Source organism: Cucurbita pepo, chromosome LG01, assembly GCF_002806865.2.
Source record: "Cucurbita pepo subsp. pepo cultivar mu-cu-16 chromosome LG01, ASM280686v2, whole genome shotgun sequence".
NCBI lineage: Eukaryota > Viridiplantae > Streptophyta > Magnoliopsida > Cucurbitales > Cucurbitaceae > Cucurbita > Cucurbita pepo.
Genome location: NC_036638.1, coordinates 17948879 through 17964299, shown reverse-complemented (window position 1 = coordinate 17964299; position 15421 = coordinate 17948879). Strand labels below are relative to the sequence as shown.

Below are 15421 nucleotides of genomic sequence, written 5' to 3'. Positions count from 1 at the left end.
ATCTAATAATTTTTATTTACGGGAGGATAAAAATTTGAATATGAAAAGATTTACTGTCAATTTTACCACACATAGCAAACTAATATTGTTTTTTAAACAGGATGTATTCATTTAAAGTTTTAATGAATACAATTATTAGTTTAGAATTTAAATTAATGCATCATTAAAAAAGTTTAGAGAGTATATTGTTTTATTTGATTTTGTATTTTAATATTTCGCCTCAAATTTAGTAAATGGGCCGGCCTTAAACGAAAACCAGGCCCGCCAAATGGGCCGAACTAAAAATGTCCAGAACAGGTATTATAAATTAATTAAAGGGTAAAGCGGACTTTTCACAGGAAGCCCTAGAAGAAGAAGAAGAGCCCTACTATAAATTTATCATTTTCAGCTTCTTCAGTGGTTAAGGCGTTCGTTGCGTTGCGGCTTCAGAGAGAAGAAGCACCGGGAGGAATCCGCGCGCCATCTTCCGTCAAAATGGTAAGCCCTAATGCTCAACCAATATCGTTCTGTTCTTCTTTCTTGGATCAATCTGTTTCTGTATTCGAAGTCCGTGACATTTTTTTTTATCGTCGTTTCAGTCGTTGGTAGCGAACGAAGATTTCCAGCACATATTGCGTGTGCTCAACACAAACGTCGATGGAAAGCAGAAGATTATGTTCGCTCTTACTTCCATCAAAGGTATTGGAAGGCGTTTGGCCAACATGGTCTGCAAAAAAGCCGATGTTGACATGAACAAAAGGTATTTTTCTTCTTTTATTGTTCATGTATTCAGATTTAATGAATGCTTGCTCTTTCATTGTTATATTTATGAGATCGTAAAGAGAACTTTTCATGTGAGATATTTAGACTTGTTCTCATTGGATTCGTGTTCTTCAATCCATTAAATTATTGTTAGAATATTAGTCCCACAAGCTCTTGGTCCACTGCTTGATAATCTGTTCAGGTGCTCTCAAGTTCCATTGATTTGTATGGTATTTTGCTAGGATTTAAGGCAAATTTTATAGTTCAACAAGTACAGGAAAAGAAAAGAATTGAAGTTATTTGTCATTTCTCACTCGAAATTTGCGTGTGTAGTTTATGGTTCTATGTTGTTTATATTTGTGTAATCTTCTGTGTAAGTTTTGTGTTGTAAATGTTTGCTTCTGTTGCCTTAGGGCTGGTGAGTTGACTGCTGCGGAGCTGGACAATCTCATGGTCGTTGTTGCCAACCCCCGACAGTTCAAAATTCCGGACTGGTTTTTGAATAGACAGAAGGACTACAAGGATGGCAAGTATTCACAGGTGGTGTCAAATGCTCTCGACATGAAGCTGAGGGACGACTTGGAGCGTTTGAAGAAGATCAGGTGATTGATTCTTATTAGCAATATATGTATATGTTTGTTAACTCTTAGATTTGCTTACAGTGCAGATTGAACACCAATTAGTAGATTACTGGGTTCCCTAGGATAGATATAAGCCTTCAACTTTGTGTTGTCCTTTCGCGACCTTTGTCACAGATCAAACAAAGGGGTTTTAGTATGGTGTTAAGATGTAGGAACCGATAATTTTCTTGAGAGTTGGGAAGTTTCTTAGCTGAACACTTCATAATATCTATTGGATTGCAAACATAAACAACCATGTCATTTATGTTGTTGATTCTTAACAATGGTGAATCTGTTAATTCTCAAGCTCTTCGGGTTATATGTAGGAATAGTTAATCGTTCTTGTTAAATCATAGCAATAAGTTGACGGGTTTTTCAACTTGCAATCTGCTTCAATCTTCACCTAAAAATTAGTTGAAGTGACCTTTTTCCATGTGTTCTTTATATCTTCTTTTTGTGTGCGAGAGATGAGGGGAACATGTTTCGTCAACATTAATATGGTATTAATGTGTATATTCTGTGATCAATCTTGTGCAGGAACCACCGTGGTTTGAGGCACTACTGGGGTCTTCGTGTCCGTGGTCAGCACACCAAGACTACCGGTCGCCGAGGGAAGACTGTCGGTGTCTCTAAGAAGCGTTAAATTTCTTCTCTCCTTTTTGTTTTCCAAGCTTTTCTGTTGAATGCAATAGGTTAATATAATTAGTCTTTAGATTGGCTTGGACCTCTTCGGATTTGGCTGGGTTTTGAAAACCTTTGCCAGGTTATATTTCATATGGGTCATTCATTTTTGGTCGTTATAATAGAGATTGAGATATCCTGGTTGAGTTTATTTGTTCTTCTGTCAATTTGCCTCCCATCTGCTCTGCTCTGCAATGCTTTCTTTCTCCTCCTTTCTTTTGGTCTTGGCGTTCATCAATCTTCTCTGAGATTAATTGTTTTACTTAACCTGATCATGATTCCTAGGTTGTTGAATTAAACCCAATTGATCGGTTTGTTACCTTTTTTTTAAATATATATTTTCTTTTTGAATAGCACCTCTGAGAACTGATTCAATCCAAGGCTATGCGACACAATAGTCTTTCTTTTTCTTGTCAGCGGATTTGGCAATATTTGGGGCGATTGTTTGACACTCACTATCACTGAGAGACTTGTTCGACACTCACTCTCACTGAGAGACTTGTTCGACACTCACTCTCACTGAGAGACTTGTTCGACACTCACTCTCACTGCGTGAGACTTGTTCGACACTCACTCTCACTGCGTGAGACTTGTTCGACACTCACTCTCACTGCGTGAGGACTTGTTCGACACTCACTCTCACTGCGTGAGGACTTGTTCGACACTCACTCTCACTGCGTGAGACTTGTTCGACACTCACTCTCACTGCGTGAGACTTGTACGACACTCACTCTCACTGAGTGAGACTTGTACGACACTCACTCTCACTGAGTGAGACTTGTACGACACTCACTCTCACTGAGTGAGACTTGTACGACACTCACTCTCACTGAGTGAGACTTGTACGACACTCACTCTCACTGAGTGAGACTTGTACGACACTCACTCTCACTGAGTGAGACTTGTACGACACTCACTCTCACTGAGTGAGACTTGTACGACACTCACTCTCACTGAGTGAGACTTGTACGACACTCACTCTCACTGAGTGAGACTTGTACGACACTCACTCTCACTGAGTGAGACTTGTACGACACTCACTCTCACTGAGTGAGACTTGTACGTGCTGAAAAGAGTCCCGCCAATTTTGGATTGTCTTGAATATGGATACAGTATTACTATTTTCTCTTCAACTCGTACATAAGTTAAGTGTATCAGAACTTTTTTCAATTGATTAACTGAAATTGATTTTTGCCCAAAAAAAAAAATAGTATCTTTTAAGAATCATTGTAATATTTAACCAACAAAATTTGTTCTCCAGCAGATCCGATTGGGTTTCTTTAATATTAAGCCTCTTTTGCTCATTAATTTAATGTATAAGACACTATTATTTTAAGAGTCCACATCCTGTTTTACCTAAGCAAAATTTCCGTAAATGATGCCACCACGAACAATTTTTCTAACCCATTTTTCTCTCTTGAGATGGACGTCAACAGCTCACAATTCCTTTTTCGTCGGAAAAATGTGCTAGGTAAAGATTGTTGAAAGGGTCACTAGTGGATACTTGTGTTAAAAGATCACTTATAGATACATGTATGAATAGATACATGTGTTAAACGATCACTTGTACACACATAGATACATTTATAAGGACATGTATGAATAAATACATGTACGTTCCTTCGTTCCTAATTAAATAAGTGCATGATAATGAATAGTAATGAAGAATGCCCTAAATTATCTATATATATATATATGTTAGCATGGGTGGAAGAAATAGAGGAAGAAATAGAAAATCAATTAAGCATACCTCATAGTTACGTAAATGTTTATGGCCAAAATTAGTAGGCTGTGATTCTGTGATCATAATTTTTTAAAAAAAGAAAAAAATTGAAAATTCCAAGAAAACTTTCCCCTATCCTGAATTACACTGCCCTCTCACAAATCGAATACTGTGAAAAAAAAATGAAAATTAGACGTGGGAGGATGAATAAATATGAAAAAGATAAGATCGTCATTCTAAACTCAGCAAATTAAATTAAATTAAAATTTTCTTTTTGGAATGAGCCAACTCCTTTTTAGACCTTCCCATCATGTTCAGTCGAATCTGATATACCACCACCACCTCCATGCTTTTGTTGTCTAGTAGTTGGGAGCGAGTGGCTCCGACGTTCTTTTCCACCGGGTTTCGACGAGGCATTTCCATACCAGATCATCCCAATCACAGCTATGACCATTCCCAAAACTACCTGCATGTTAAGCCCCTCCTTCCCAAAAAAGAAGAATCCCATTACCAATNGAGACTTGTACGACACTCACTCTCACTGAGTGAGACTTGTACGTGCTGAAAAGAGTCCCGCCAATTTTGGATTGTCTTGAATATGGATACAGTATTACTATTTTCTCTTCAACTCGTACATAAGTTAAGTGTATCAGAACTTTTTNCAAGAACTTGAAATGACACAGCTGTGAATCTGCCTATGCAGATAAACTGGCTAAGATTGGTCCCCACAGCTATGGAGCAGGAGAGAATTATGAAAATCTGTGAATTCCAAAAAAAACGGGAAAGTATTGAGCAAGCATGTTCACGAAGCATATAAAAGAACAATGAAAAAAGATATAAATCAGATCATCAATGCTTTTGAGAACAAAAGGGAAGTAATAGGAACTTACCGTAGAGGGTAAATTGTAGTCATATTGATCTACCCTTGTTCTTGTCAACCAGTAATCCAGAAAGGGCCCTATGAGTAGAAGCGATGCAGCCTGTGCTGGAGCAGTATGTCCTAACAGGTTGAACGAACTAAGCGAATACTTCCGTTGGAGAAAATGCACATACTGCAGATCAAAGTTCTATCAAGATTTAGAGATAAATGAAGTAGATCAAAGTTTTACCCGAAAACGAAAAAAGATTTAGAGATAGGTGTTAGAGGAATGTGAATAACTCACGTATTGCTGCAGGGAGGTGCTCCATACAGCGATAATGGCAGCAATAAAGCCTTTGGTATTGACACTGACATCAGTTACAGTGCATACTCCAACACCCAAGAGAACTACTGCAATGCTCAACTTCGTGTCTCGGGAGTATCGAATCTTGTCCAAGACCACTTCCAATAAGCAAGAGACGGGTATCATACTCAACTTGGCAATCTGACAACAGAAGAAGAACAATATGAACGTTGAGATTAGAGTAGTTATGATAGCCTGATAAAAGAAACAAACCAAGAGTTGGATTTACCTGATAAAATCCCACTGAATTCCACATCAGGCTAACATTCATTCCAACAATAGAAAAGTTGGCAAATAGTACAAATTTAAGAAGCTCTGGTAGAGGGAGATGGGAGGCTTGGATATAACCAAGCCACCTTAGAATAACAGTCATCAGGGTGGTTGTCGCAAAATGCAAACCTGTTAAGGTTGTGGCTGCAAGATAATGTTGTATGCATAATTAGAAACAGACAACCAACGAGCAGCATCTTATGAATGTAATTAAATGATCACTATTATGACCTAAAATTTTCCATCATCAATTACCAAACTTCATACTTAAAGAGACTCGTACGCCATATCTACTTTTGCTAGGTTCATAATCAAACTAGAGCAATTGGACTGAAATTTTTTACCTGTTCCTTTCTTATATATTGTAAATTTTTAGTTTTACACTCTTAAAAAATTTTCCATTAAACTTGAATCCAAGAAGTGCTTGAAGCAATAACGCATACAACATTTGCCCATTGTATATATATATATATATTTGCAAAACAGGAAAGAGTTCAATATATTAACAAGAATAACAAGATCAATTATAAGAACACTCTTGTGTTTCCCAACACTATCACTGAGATGTTTTATACACAGGAAAACTCACTCGTTCAAAGCATCAGTTAACCTCTCTCTACAAAATTAATACTCAAAGGCATTCCCCCGATGTTTGATACATGCCACATGACATTATTCTTTCCCAATTTCAGTTCACATACTTCTTTTGTTCAAAAAAATTAACAAGCTGAAGCTCACTTAGAAAAGATAACATTGTGGGATGACTTTATTTTGGTAAAAACGAATATTTCAGAGAAATCCAAAAACATATATCCAGTTATTGATAAGCAACATAAGTCAGCAGCAGCTTTTAATTGTGAGCACCTATCCCACGCATTCTGTAACTAATCTATTTTTAAGTTAAGCCACCTAGAGAGGTTCCGTTTAATCTCCTAGGCTTTGGTTTGGAAGAACATTATCTAGTCATCCCATCATTTTTCCATTTGTGGTTAATCTAATAATTTTCTAGGGAGAGGTAGAGAGGGAGAGAGCACATGCATAACTGTCTCATTACGTGCAGATTACAGCTATGTCAGTGCATTATTAGGTTAACTAAAGATATAAGTTAAAATTTTGCTTTAAGAAGGATCTGCAAGTGTGCAAATTTAGACAGTGGATGAAAGTGGTACTTGAGAATCTTATGATTTCTCAAGCTATCACATGGACAGCGGCAGAAAACAAACAGGAGTTACTAAAGATGGTAGGAACCTTCTTAAAACAGGAAATGACAAGACTGATAATGCAAAAAAAAAAAAAAGGAGAATGAAAATTATAGTTCATAGACCATACTTGAGAATAAGAAAACGCCACTAAATTCTTGAGCTACCACAGACAGTTCCAGCAAGTAACCCCTAATCTCTATCTAAGTGACGAAACACAAAGATGGTATAAATACAGTAAATGATAGGAACGGAAGTGATGAAAATAATTACCGAAGCTGAAGCCATAGGTAGCCATGAGAGCCTTGTTGACGATTATAATTCCAACAGAAGTTACAACGTTAAACATCCACGCGGCTGCATCTACAGCCGCTTTCTTGTCCGCTTTGCTGGATGGAGCCATTTGTCACAAATTTCCTTACACGACTTCTGCGAAAACCTTTATCCCTCAGCTTCCATGAAAATTGGATCACATCTACACAAATCCCATGGTTTACAGAAGACGCAACGAAATACACTGCAAATCGAACAGCATCACGTCAGAGACTCAAAAACTTAGTACTCGCACCAATCACACATTAACAGCAGTAGCAATTGCATCCTAATTAAACAAGTCAACAAAACTACAACAGATCCACCAGAAAACAAAAGAAAAAACCACGATCAATGCAGCATAAAACAAAAACCACGAAAACACGATATAACAGTCGAAGCAGATCTAGAAATGAAATCTAATTTAAAAAAAAAAAACAGAAGATCCAAATTCAAATGATTCAGCAAAAGCAAACACAGATCCATCAGAGATGAAACCAAATCACAGTCCACCACTACAAAATGAGATGACATGAAAACAGAATTTAGAATCAGAAGAAAAAAACACGACAGATACCGTCAAATCGAAGGAAGCATGGGCACAGTGTGTGCGAAAAATCGGAGAGGAGGAAGAGTGACAGAGAGAAAAACAACCAGTTTAGGGCAGGCAGATTGAAGAAGGAAGAGCAAAGAGTTCGGATTTCGAACGGTTACGAATTTTATTGAATCAGTGTGGCGTTTGTGTTCGTGAGATTCANGTTTTTTTTTTTTTTTTTTTTGGATTTGTGGAAAAAATGGAAATGAAAATGGAAACGCAGAAGGTCAGTTGGCCAATGAAGGGCTCGTGGAGAGATGTAAGCTTAATTTCGATGCCCACGATTTCCCAGTTGGGCTTTCGTGGGGCCCACCTTCCATCGCTGTATGTTAACTTCTGTTGGGCTTTCGTGGGGCCCACCTTCCATCGCTGTATGTTAACTTCTGTTGCTATTTAGTTTATATTTTATTAATTTAGTACATTAGAATAAAAATGTAAATTCACCAATCATATATATATATATATTTATTTATTGTATTATTAATTTATAAAAATTAAAATAAAATAGGTTCTACCGAGATTTGAACTCGGGTTACTGGATTCAGAGTCCAATGTCCTAACCACTAGACCATAGAACCATTTTGAAAATGATATCTCAAAATTATTTAATTATAGGAGGTCACTCGACATAAGATTAATGCAATTTAAACCTTAAAGTTTTTAGAACTGAGTTAGAAAAAAAGAAGGTAGATAAGGGTTATAATTCGTACTAAATTTTATTAATTTATTATACTATAATAAAAATGTTAATTTACCGCTCGAAATATATATATATATATATATATTATTAATTTATAAAAAAACTAATAAATAAATTTAGGTTCTACTGAAATTACTTAATTTAGAATCTAATGTCCGGATAAGAACCATTTTTAAAATAATATCTCAAAATTATTTAATTATAGGAGATCATCCAAGATAGGATTGATTCAAGCTAAGTTTTGAACCTTAAAAAAAAATTTAAAAAAAAAAACTTATTGATATACATAGTAACTATCGGTACTTTTAAGCATTTTTTTAATCGAAGTCGGCCATATATTCTTAGTATCTCTTTGATTTGAATGTTGTTATGGTTCATTCATATGCCTCTCATAAACTCAAGTATGCACACGTTCTATTATTACTTTGTTTATATTTTATTAATTTATTAGAGCATAACGTCAATTCACCATTCATATTGATGTTGAATTCATGAGCACGTGGAATTGTCAATAAAAATGTAATATACTTCCTATGTTTTGAAGGTTTAATTTTGTGTCTAAAATTTCTTTCATTTAAAAAAGTTTAATTTACACAATAAAAAAAATTAGATAAGTATATAAAATGAGATAAATATATTATAAAATTATATAAACTTTATTTGATTTAATTTTTATTTAGAAATAATATGTCTTAAACCTTTTGTTTTTTTCTTTATCAGTTAATTATAATAATTATTCCTAATAAATTATTTTAATAAAATTTTAAATACTAAATCGAAGTGAACAATTAATTATAAACCTTATATTTAAAAAAAAATAAAATAATTTATTTCACTTTTTTCAACACTTCATTATAAATAAAAATAAATAGCTAAAAGAAACCCCAAAACCACACACACAAATAATTGAAAAAAGAAAATAAGTTAAGAGAGAGTTATAAAAATAACAAATAATAATAATAATAAATATAAATAATCGGAAAATATCATATTATAAAAAAACAACAAAAAATACAATAAAAGAAAAGTAACAAAGGAAGAAAATTGAGAAAACCAAATTAATAAATAATACAAAATAAATAAATAAATAAACAATAAAATTTTAAATAATTAAAATAAAATAAAAAAGAAACAAATGATGGGTATAGGATTACATAAAAGGTTAGGAATCACGACTCTCCACAGTGGTACGATATTGTCAACTTCGAGCATAAGCTCTCATGACTATGTTTTGGGCTTCTCCAAAAGGTCTCAGTCCAATGGAGATAGTATTCCTTACTTATAAGTTCATGATCTTCCACTGAATTAACCAATGTGAGACTCAGTCCCAATAATCCTCTACATAAAACCCTACTTTGGAACTTTTAAAATCCCCAAATTCGGTTGATTTTTAAAATTTCAAAATATTAATGATTTTGTTACATAATTAAAGGTAAGAATTTTTTTAAAAAAAATTAAGAATATTATTAAAAATTAATATTGTTAGATAGAACATTATAAATTTAAATGTTAGCATAAAATATATACAAATAATTATAAAATGAATAAAAAAGAGGAAAGAGAGAGGGGGTGTGTGTTGGGCCTTGTTTGGGCCCACAAAGACAAAGGCATAATTGGGTTAGGGACAGAATAATGGGAGGCTGCCACCGCTGTCATTTCCATTTCAGAAATGTCCAATCTTTTCTCCTTTCCTTTTATCTCTAACTTTCTGCTTTACTCATTATATCAAGTTTTAGTTCAACTTTTTTTTTTTTCAACTAAAAAAAGTGTAATCATAACAGCTAAATTAATAAAAATATATATTTTTTATTTTATTTCGAATATATATATATATATATATATATATATATATATATATATATATATATTAAATTTAAAAGCATCCTAATCGAGTTTTAAGTAATAGTCGTTAACATTTTATTTTATAAAAAATACACTCAAACTTTGAGAAACGTTTCGTTAATATCCTTCAATATTAAAATAAAATAAAATAAAATATCTTTATTTATGAAATATTAAAAAATAAAATAAAAATAAATTAGTATAAATTTTTAAAAATAATATTAAAAAAACGGGAGGATAATTGATGAGAGATTAATAATTTATTTTCATCCATATATTGATGATAACAAAAACTTGAATTTTTTTTACAGAGGTAAATTGTGTTATTGATATTTGTAAATTTTCATATGTATTTTTTAAACATAGTACTAACGGTATTTTTTTTACCATTTCTAAAAAGTTAAATGATGACAGGTTAAAATTTTAGGATATTTTTTAAATATTATTAAAAATTTAAGATTTTAATAACACTTTTCGTTTACCTATTTAAATAGAATGATGAATTTGAAAAGTGATTTTAATTTAACTAAAAAGTAACTTTTAATATCTTAAAGGGGAAAGTTACAGCCAAATACAGTAAGGTAATAATATATTAATGTTTTTATTCAACAATAAAGTACATTATTTAGAAAATAAAAAGATTTATATATTTGGACCACATTTACTTTTTTTAGTTCCAAAAAAGTACTTTTATTTCACTAATTAATCAATATTAATTTAAATAATATATCAAACTATAATTTTTTCTCTAAAAGTAAATAAGATTTTAATTAAAAATTATGAATTTAAAAAGTTGTTAATTAAAGTTAGAATTCATGTTAAATGATTATCATGGAATTTTTTAAAATTTTACTTATTTTCTTACCATTTTTCTAAAATGATTTTCATTTTTTAAAAAAATCAATTGGAATTTAATAAAAATCTAAAAATAAAAATATTAAAAAAACTAAGTAATTATAAAAGAGATTTCAACTAAACCCATAATCGAATAGCAATTAGCATGAAAATTAGTGCCTAAAAAGTGATAATAATAATTATTGATTAAAAAAAAAAAAAAGGAGAGGGCAGACATGTAATTAGTGAAAGCCAAAATTAAAATAATTTTTGGTTAATGTTTCCCAAAATAGAAGCATGTCAGGAAGATTTGATGCCTAAAAAGCAATTTTCAATTTAATTTATTTTTTCAAAAATATATATATATATTTTAATTTTTTTCTAACATTTATTTCCACGTCTTTTAATTAATATAAAATCATTTTATATTAAAAAAAAAAAAACATTGAGGTAATCAATTTAAGCATACAACCTTTTGTTGGGATGTTTTTATTTATTTTTATATTTTTAAAATTTTTATTGAAAAATAATTAATTTCCCTTCTCTTTTCTTGTTTCTTAATTTATTTATAATCATTGTGTCTATACTTTATAGAAAATTTTTTAGATAGATTTTAACTTTAATTTATTGATTAATTTTATATTTCTATAAAATCACAATTAATTTTTTTTTTTTAACAAAAAAAAATTAGATATTAGAGGATGTGATGTCCCACGTTGGGTGAGAAAGAGACAAACCATCATTTACAAGGGTGTGGAAACCTTTCCTAGAAGACGCGTTTTAAAACCTTGAAGGTCGGAAAAGCCTAAAGAGGACAATATCTGCTAGTGGTGAATCTAGGCCGTTATTAGTGATATCAAAGCCAGACACTGGACAATATGTCAGTAAGGACGCTGGCCCCAAAGGGGGTGGATAAGCCTTGAAGGTCGGGAAAGCCCAAAGAGAACAATATCTGCTAGGGTGCATCTGAGCCGTTATTAGTGGTATGAGAGCCAGACACCGAACGACCTTCCTCTAGAAGACTGTTTTAAAGCCTTGAGGGTCGGGAAAGCCCAAAGAAGGCAATATCTGCTCGCGGTGGATCTGAGGCGTTACTAGTGATATCAGAGTTAGATATCGGACGATGTGTCAGTAAGTACACAGGGCCAAAAAGGGGTGGATTTGGAGGCGGTCTCACATCGATTGGAGGAAAAGAGAGAGTACCAGCGAGGACACTGGGCCTCGAAGGGGGTGGATTCTCGCTGGGCCCAGTGGTGGATTGTGATGTCTCACATTGGTTGGAGAGGAGAACAAACCACAATTTATAAGTGTATAGTGTGTGAGGAGTGCAAAGAGGACAATAGAACAAAATTATTTGTACTAATTTTTTTCCTTAAAAAATAAAATAAAAATAAAAAATGATTCCAAACCCGCCCTAATATTTCCTGTCGAGAAATTATTAATAATTTATCTCTATTTATTGGAAATAGAATTTAAATACAAATTCCCTGTTGGAAATGACGATTGGCCCCACCTTTATTTTAAATAATTTATTTGCTTGATTAAAAGAAAGAAAAAAAAAACAATTATAAATGAAGGTTAATTAAATATTTTAAAAAAATTATAGGTGGGACCCATCACTATCATGCGCCTGAGAGTCACCATCTTTGTCTTCCCTGCTCTACTCATTTTTTTTTCTTCTTCTTCTTTTATTCTTTAAGATATTCTCTGCTCTCTCTCCCAATTCCTCGGTGATTCTTACCTCTACTGCCATTTTCACCAGAATAATCGGCAGAGTTTCGGGAGTGAACTCGGCGGCTCTGACGATTTTGTTGCGTTATTCTTTCTCTCTCTGTCACATCTGGTTCGAATCTGCAGTCAGGTACAGCCACACTTTTCTCCTTCTCTGTTCGATGTCATTTTTGTGTACCCGAGGAATCGAATTGAATGGATCGTTCATTCTTCGAATTTGTGTTTGTTTCGAAGAATGTGAAACCTCATTTTGCTAAGAGTTGTTTGGTAATTTGTAGTGGTCTTCTGAAGTGGAAGTAATTTGTAGATTTCTGAAATGGTTGTATACTTATCTGCATTTAACAGAGCGTAATGGCCAGTGAGAGGCTCGTTTGAATTGTTAATTTTTGTTTGAAACGATTCTTGATTTTTGCGCAGGAGATTGTAGATTTCAATTCATTATCCGAGTTTTTGGATCGTTTAGGAGTTTCGGAGAAAGCAGAAAGTTATATCTTATCGAGTTTCGTGAAGATTAGAATAACGGCGGGAGATTCTTCGCATGTGGTCCGGTAGTAGTAGCTCTCTGTTTCCTCTTTCACGAATTAATTTCATCTACTCCTATTATTTATTAGTTTGCCTGTCATTTTCTTTCTTTACTTTTTGGCTGCAATGAAATTGTTCCGATTTTCTGTTTCAATAATGTTGATGATTTGAACATTCTCTTAACCATGTGAAATCGCCACTGGATCCATAGCAGTGGTTAGATTTCAATAATAGAGAATATTGAAGTTTTTCCATAGCCTCCAGTTTTGAAATTTGGAGAACTTGTCGGAGAGGTAGAGAAAATTCTGCGTTTAAAATGTCGAGAATGCTATTTTCATATCATGATTTTATCTGATTCTGTCTTCTTACTTCGATTCTTTTTAGCAGATTGTTTGGCGATATCTTTGTAGGGTAATTTATGACTGAAAATGGCATCACGATGTTGAATAATCTTTTGTTGAAGTGTAGATTTCGTAGGACTTTGTTGCTTGTGTTTATGCTTTTAGTTTGTATTGTTCTAAACTACAGGCAACCTGGCACGGATTAGTAGAAAGAAATTTCAACATCTGAGGTCGAGCTTACGAGCAGAAGAACACTTCGATGGTGATAGGTACAATGAACATTTTGATTCTGAGTTATAGATGGATGAATGGGAGGGGTACTCATATATTCTGAGTAGGGATTGTTGTTGACATTCTTTTTGGGCTCCCAGATGAACACAACTGATGTTATTGCTAGTAGAAGGCGGAGGGTTCTTTTCTTCTTCAGCTTCTGGTTATAGCAGTAGCTTGACCCTTCTTTTCTTGGGTCAGAAGAGCGAAGTTAAACCCATGAGAGTTTTGCCATTGTTGTTGGACCGAGAGCCCGACCTTAACGAGCTGGCTTCGACAAAGACGTGGATTTCCTGGAGGTGTGCCTCCTCCTCCTTACGCTGCTTTCGCCATAATCCAGCAGGGCCAAATTCATCTATTTTGAAGAAAGATAATCCAGCAGGGCCAAATTCATCTATTGTGAAGAAAGCAGCCAGTACACAGCGTCAAGATAGTTCAAAAACATCTCCTCTTTCTGATAATGGCAAGAATCAAGTTCTTAGTTCAAATGATGAGAATCTTGCAAGCAAAATGGTGCTTAAAAGTAGCTTGAAAAAAGCTTCAGATGCTACTGTAGTTTCTGTTGGGAATGCTGATGGAAATGAAGCATTGGGAGGAAAGGGTAGTTGTGATTCCAGTCATGTAGAAAGAAGGAAAGTGCAGTGGATAGATACTTGTGGAAGCGAGCTTGCTGAAGTCAAAGAATTTGAACCAAGGTATGAAAACTTCAATTTTTTGAAATCCCATTTTTAGAAGAATCATAATTTATGAAGCTTGTGAAATATTGCATGTTCGTGTTCCATGCATTCTTTTTGAACAATGTTCATCACATCATTCTTTTTTAACAATGGAAAATTTTAAGTTTTCATAGTGACACTAATATGCTGCAACCTTGCCCTCTGTAAAGCCTAATTCACACGTGACCCCATTGTCTCCACCCGTAGGAACTACGAGATCACCTCATAGACGTCTTCGATATCCAAGGGTCGTGGAACGACCATAGAACCCTGTCCAATAAGTAGAACACATCAGATTGCAGTTATTTTTTAGAAATAGTTCTTCTTCGTGCAATCATGTTTTAAAAATAACTTAAAACGCCCTTCTAGCTTGAAAATATACAAATCATACTGTTTTGTCTATTGACCTTAGATCGAATTCATACTACAGATGAAATTCTTGGCGTAGTATAACCAAAAACCTAACCCTATTGCTCAGAATTTGCTGATTTTATCCCATCAAAGTTTGTATTTCTGATCAGTTTGAATCCTAATCCCGAATGCAGTGAAATAAATGTATCGGACGATGAAAATGATATTGGAAAAAGGAGGTGTTTATGCAGTATCATGTAATTCAAACCCCATTTTTACCATTGATGATGTGTGCTCAAGATCCTCAAAAATCTGCCGACTCGAATCAGATCAACTTGTTCGCTCAAGATTTTTTCATGATAGAGGAAGCTTTGTCAGCAATTTTAGACAAACAGAAACCAACCAGGAATTCTGCTGGTTCCCATGTTCTTCACGATGATCATCTATCCATGGTAGTGCTGGTTTCAGTAAGTTTCTTTTTTCACATGGATGGATGACCTTCACTTTTCATCACTTTTTGTTGCTTTTTCACTGTATTTTCATATTTCTTCGTTACTATTTACTCTATGAACAATTTTTTTGGGGATATTTACTGTTGGGTATTCAAAAGGAAGCTTTTGATTAGGCTTTGATTGGTTGAGATTAGGATGATATTAAGATGAACTCTGTTTTGTTGATTCAATGCTCTGTTTGTGGAAATGTTTTTGGGGTTAAAAATGGAAGAGTGGGCAGCCGAAGTCTTTGTTCATT

At 33.7% G+C, this 15421-nt stretch overlaps 3 protein-coding genes and 1 non-coding gene across 5 annotated transcripts; 2 read left to right on the top strand and 2 right to left on the bottom strand.

Annotated features, from left to right (window-relative positions):
• Nucleotides 1-370: 370 nt before the first annotated feature.
• Nucleotides 371-2208, top strand: LOC111796909 (40S ribosomal protein S18-like). Its single transcript, XM_023679711.1, has 4 exons — nucleotides 371-477; nucleotides 579-739; nucleotides 1155-1343; nucleotides 1899-2208. Exons 1-4 carry the CDS (start codon nucleotides 475-477, stop codon nucleotides 2002-2004), a joined length of 459 nt encoding a protein of 152 aa, XP_023535479.1. The 5' UTR covers nucleotides 371-474; the 3' UTR covers nucleotides 2005-2208.
• Nucleotides 2209-3782: 1574 nt separating this feature from the next.
• LOC111796901 (UDP-rhamnose/UDP-galactose transporter 6-like) lies at nucleotides 3783-7554 on the bottom strand. Its single transcript, XM_023679700.1, has 7 exons — nucleotides 7347-7554; nucleotides 6731-6974; nucleotides 5218-5402; nucleotides 4929-5129; nucleotides 4656-4817; nucleotides 4422-4524; nucleotides 3783-4296 (listed from the first exon to the last, which is right to left on the bottom strand). The coding sequence occupies exons 2-7, from the start codon at nucleotides 6858-6860 to the stop codon at nucleotides 4061-4063; spliced, it is 1017 nt and encodes a 338-aa protein (XP_023535468.1). The 5' UTR covers nucleotides 6861-6974; nucleotides 7347-7554; the 3' UTR covers nucleotides 3783-4060.
• A 316-nt stretch (nucleotides 7555-7870) lies between these two features.
• Nucleotides 7871-7942, bottom strand: TRNAQ-CUG. Its single transcript has one exon. It is a non-coding gene; the product is annotated as a tRNA-Gln (tRNA).
• A 4477-nt stretch (nucleotides 7943-12419) lies between these two features.
• On the top strand, nucleotides 12420-15408 carry LOC111796883. Of its 2 annotated transcripts, XM_023679682.1 has the most exons (5): nucleotides 12420-12601; nucleotides 12889-13019; nucleotides 13522-13603; nucleotides 13706-14299; nucleotides 14866-15408. In XM_023679682.1, the coding sequence occupies exons 4-5, from the start codon at nucleotides 13719-13721 to the stop codon at nucleotides 14930-14932; spliced, it is 648 nt and encodes a 215-aa protein (XP_023535450.1). In that variant the 5' UTR covers nucleotides 12420-12601; nucleotides 12889-13019; nucleotides 13522-13603; nucleotides 13706-13718; the 3' UTR covers nucleotides 14933-15408. The 2 variants fall into 2 exon arrangements, with proteins under 2 accessions (XP_023535450.1, XP_023535457.1); XM_023679689.1 differs by lacking the exons at nucleotides 12420-12601; nucleotides 12889-13019 and adding an exon at nucleotides 13072-13286.
• Nucleotides 15409-15421: the final 13 nt, after the last annotated feature.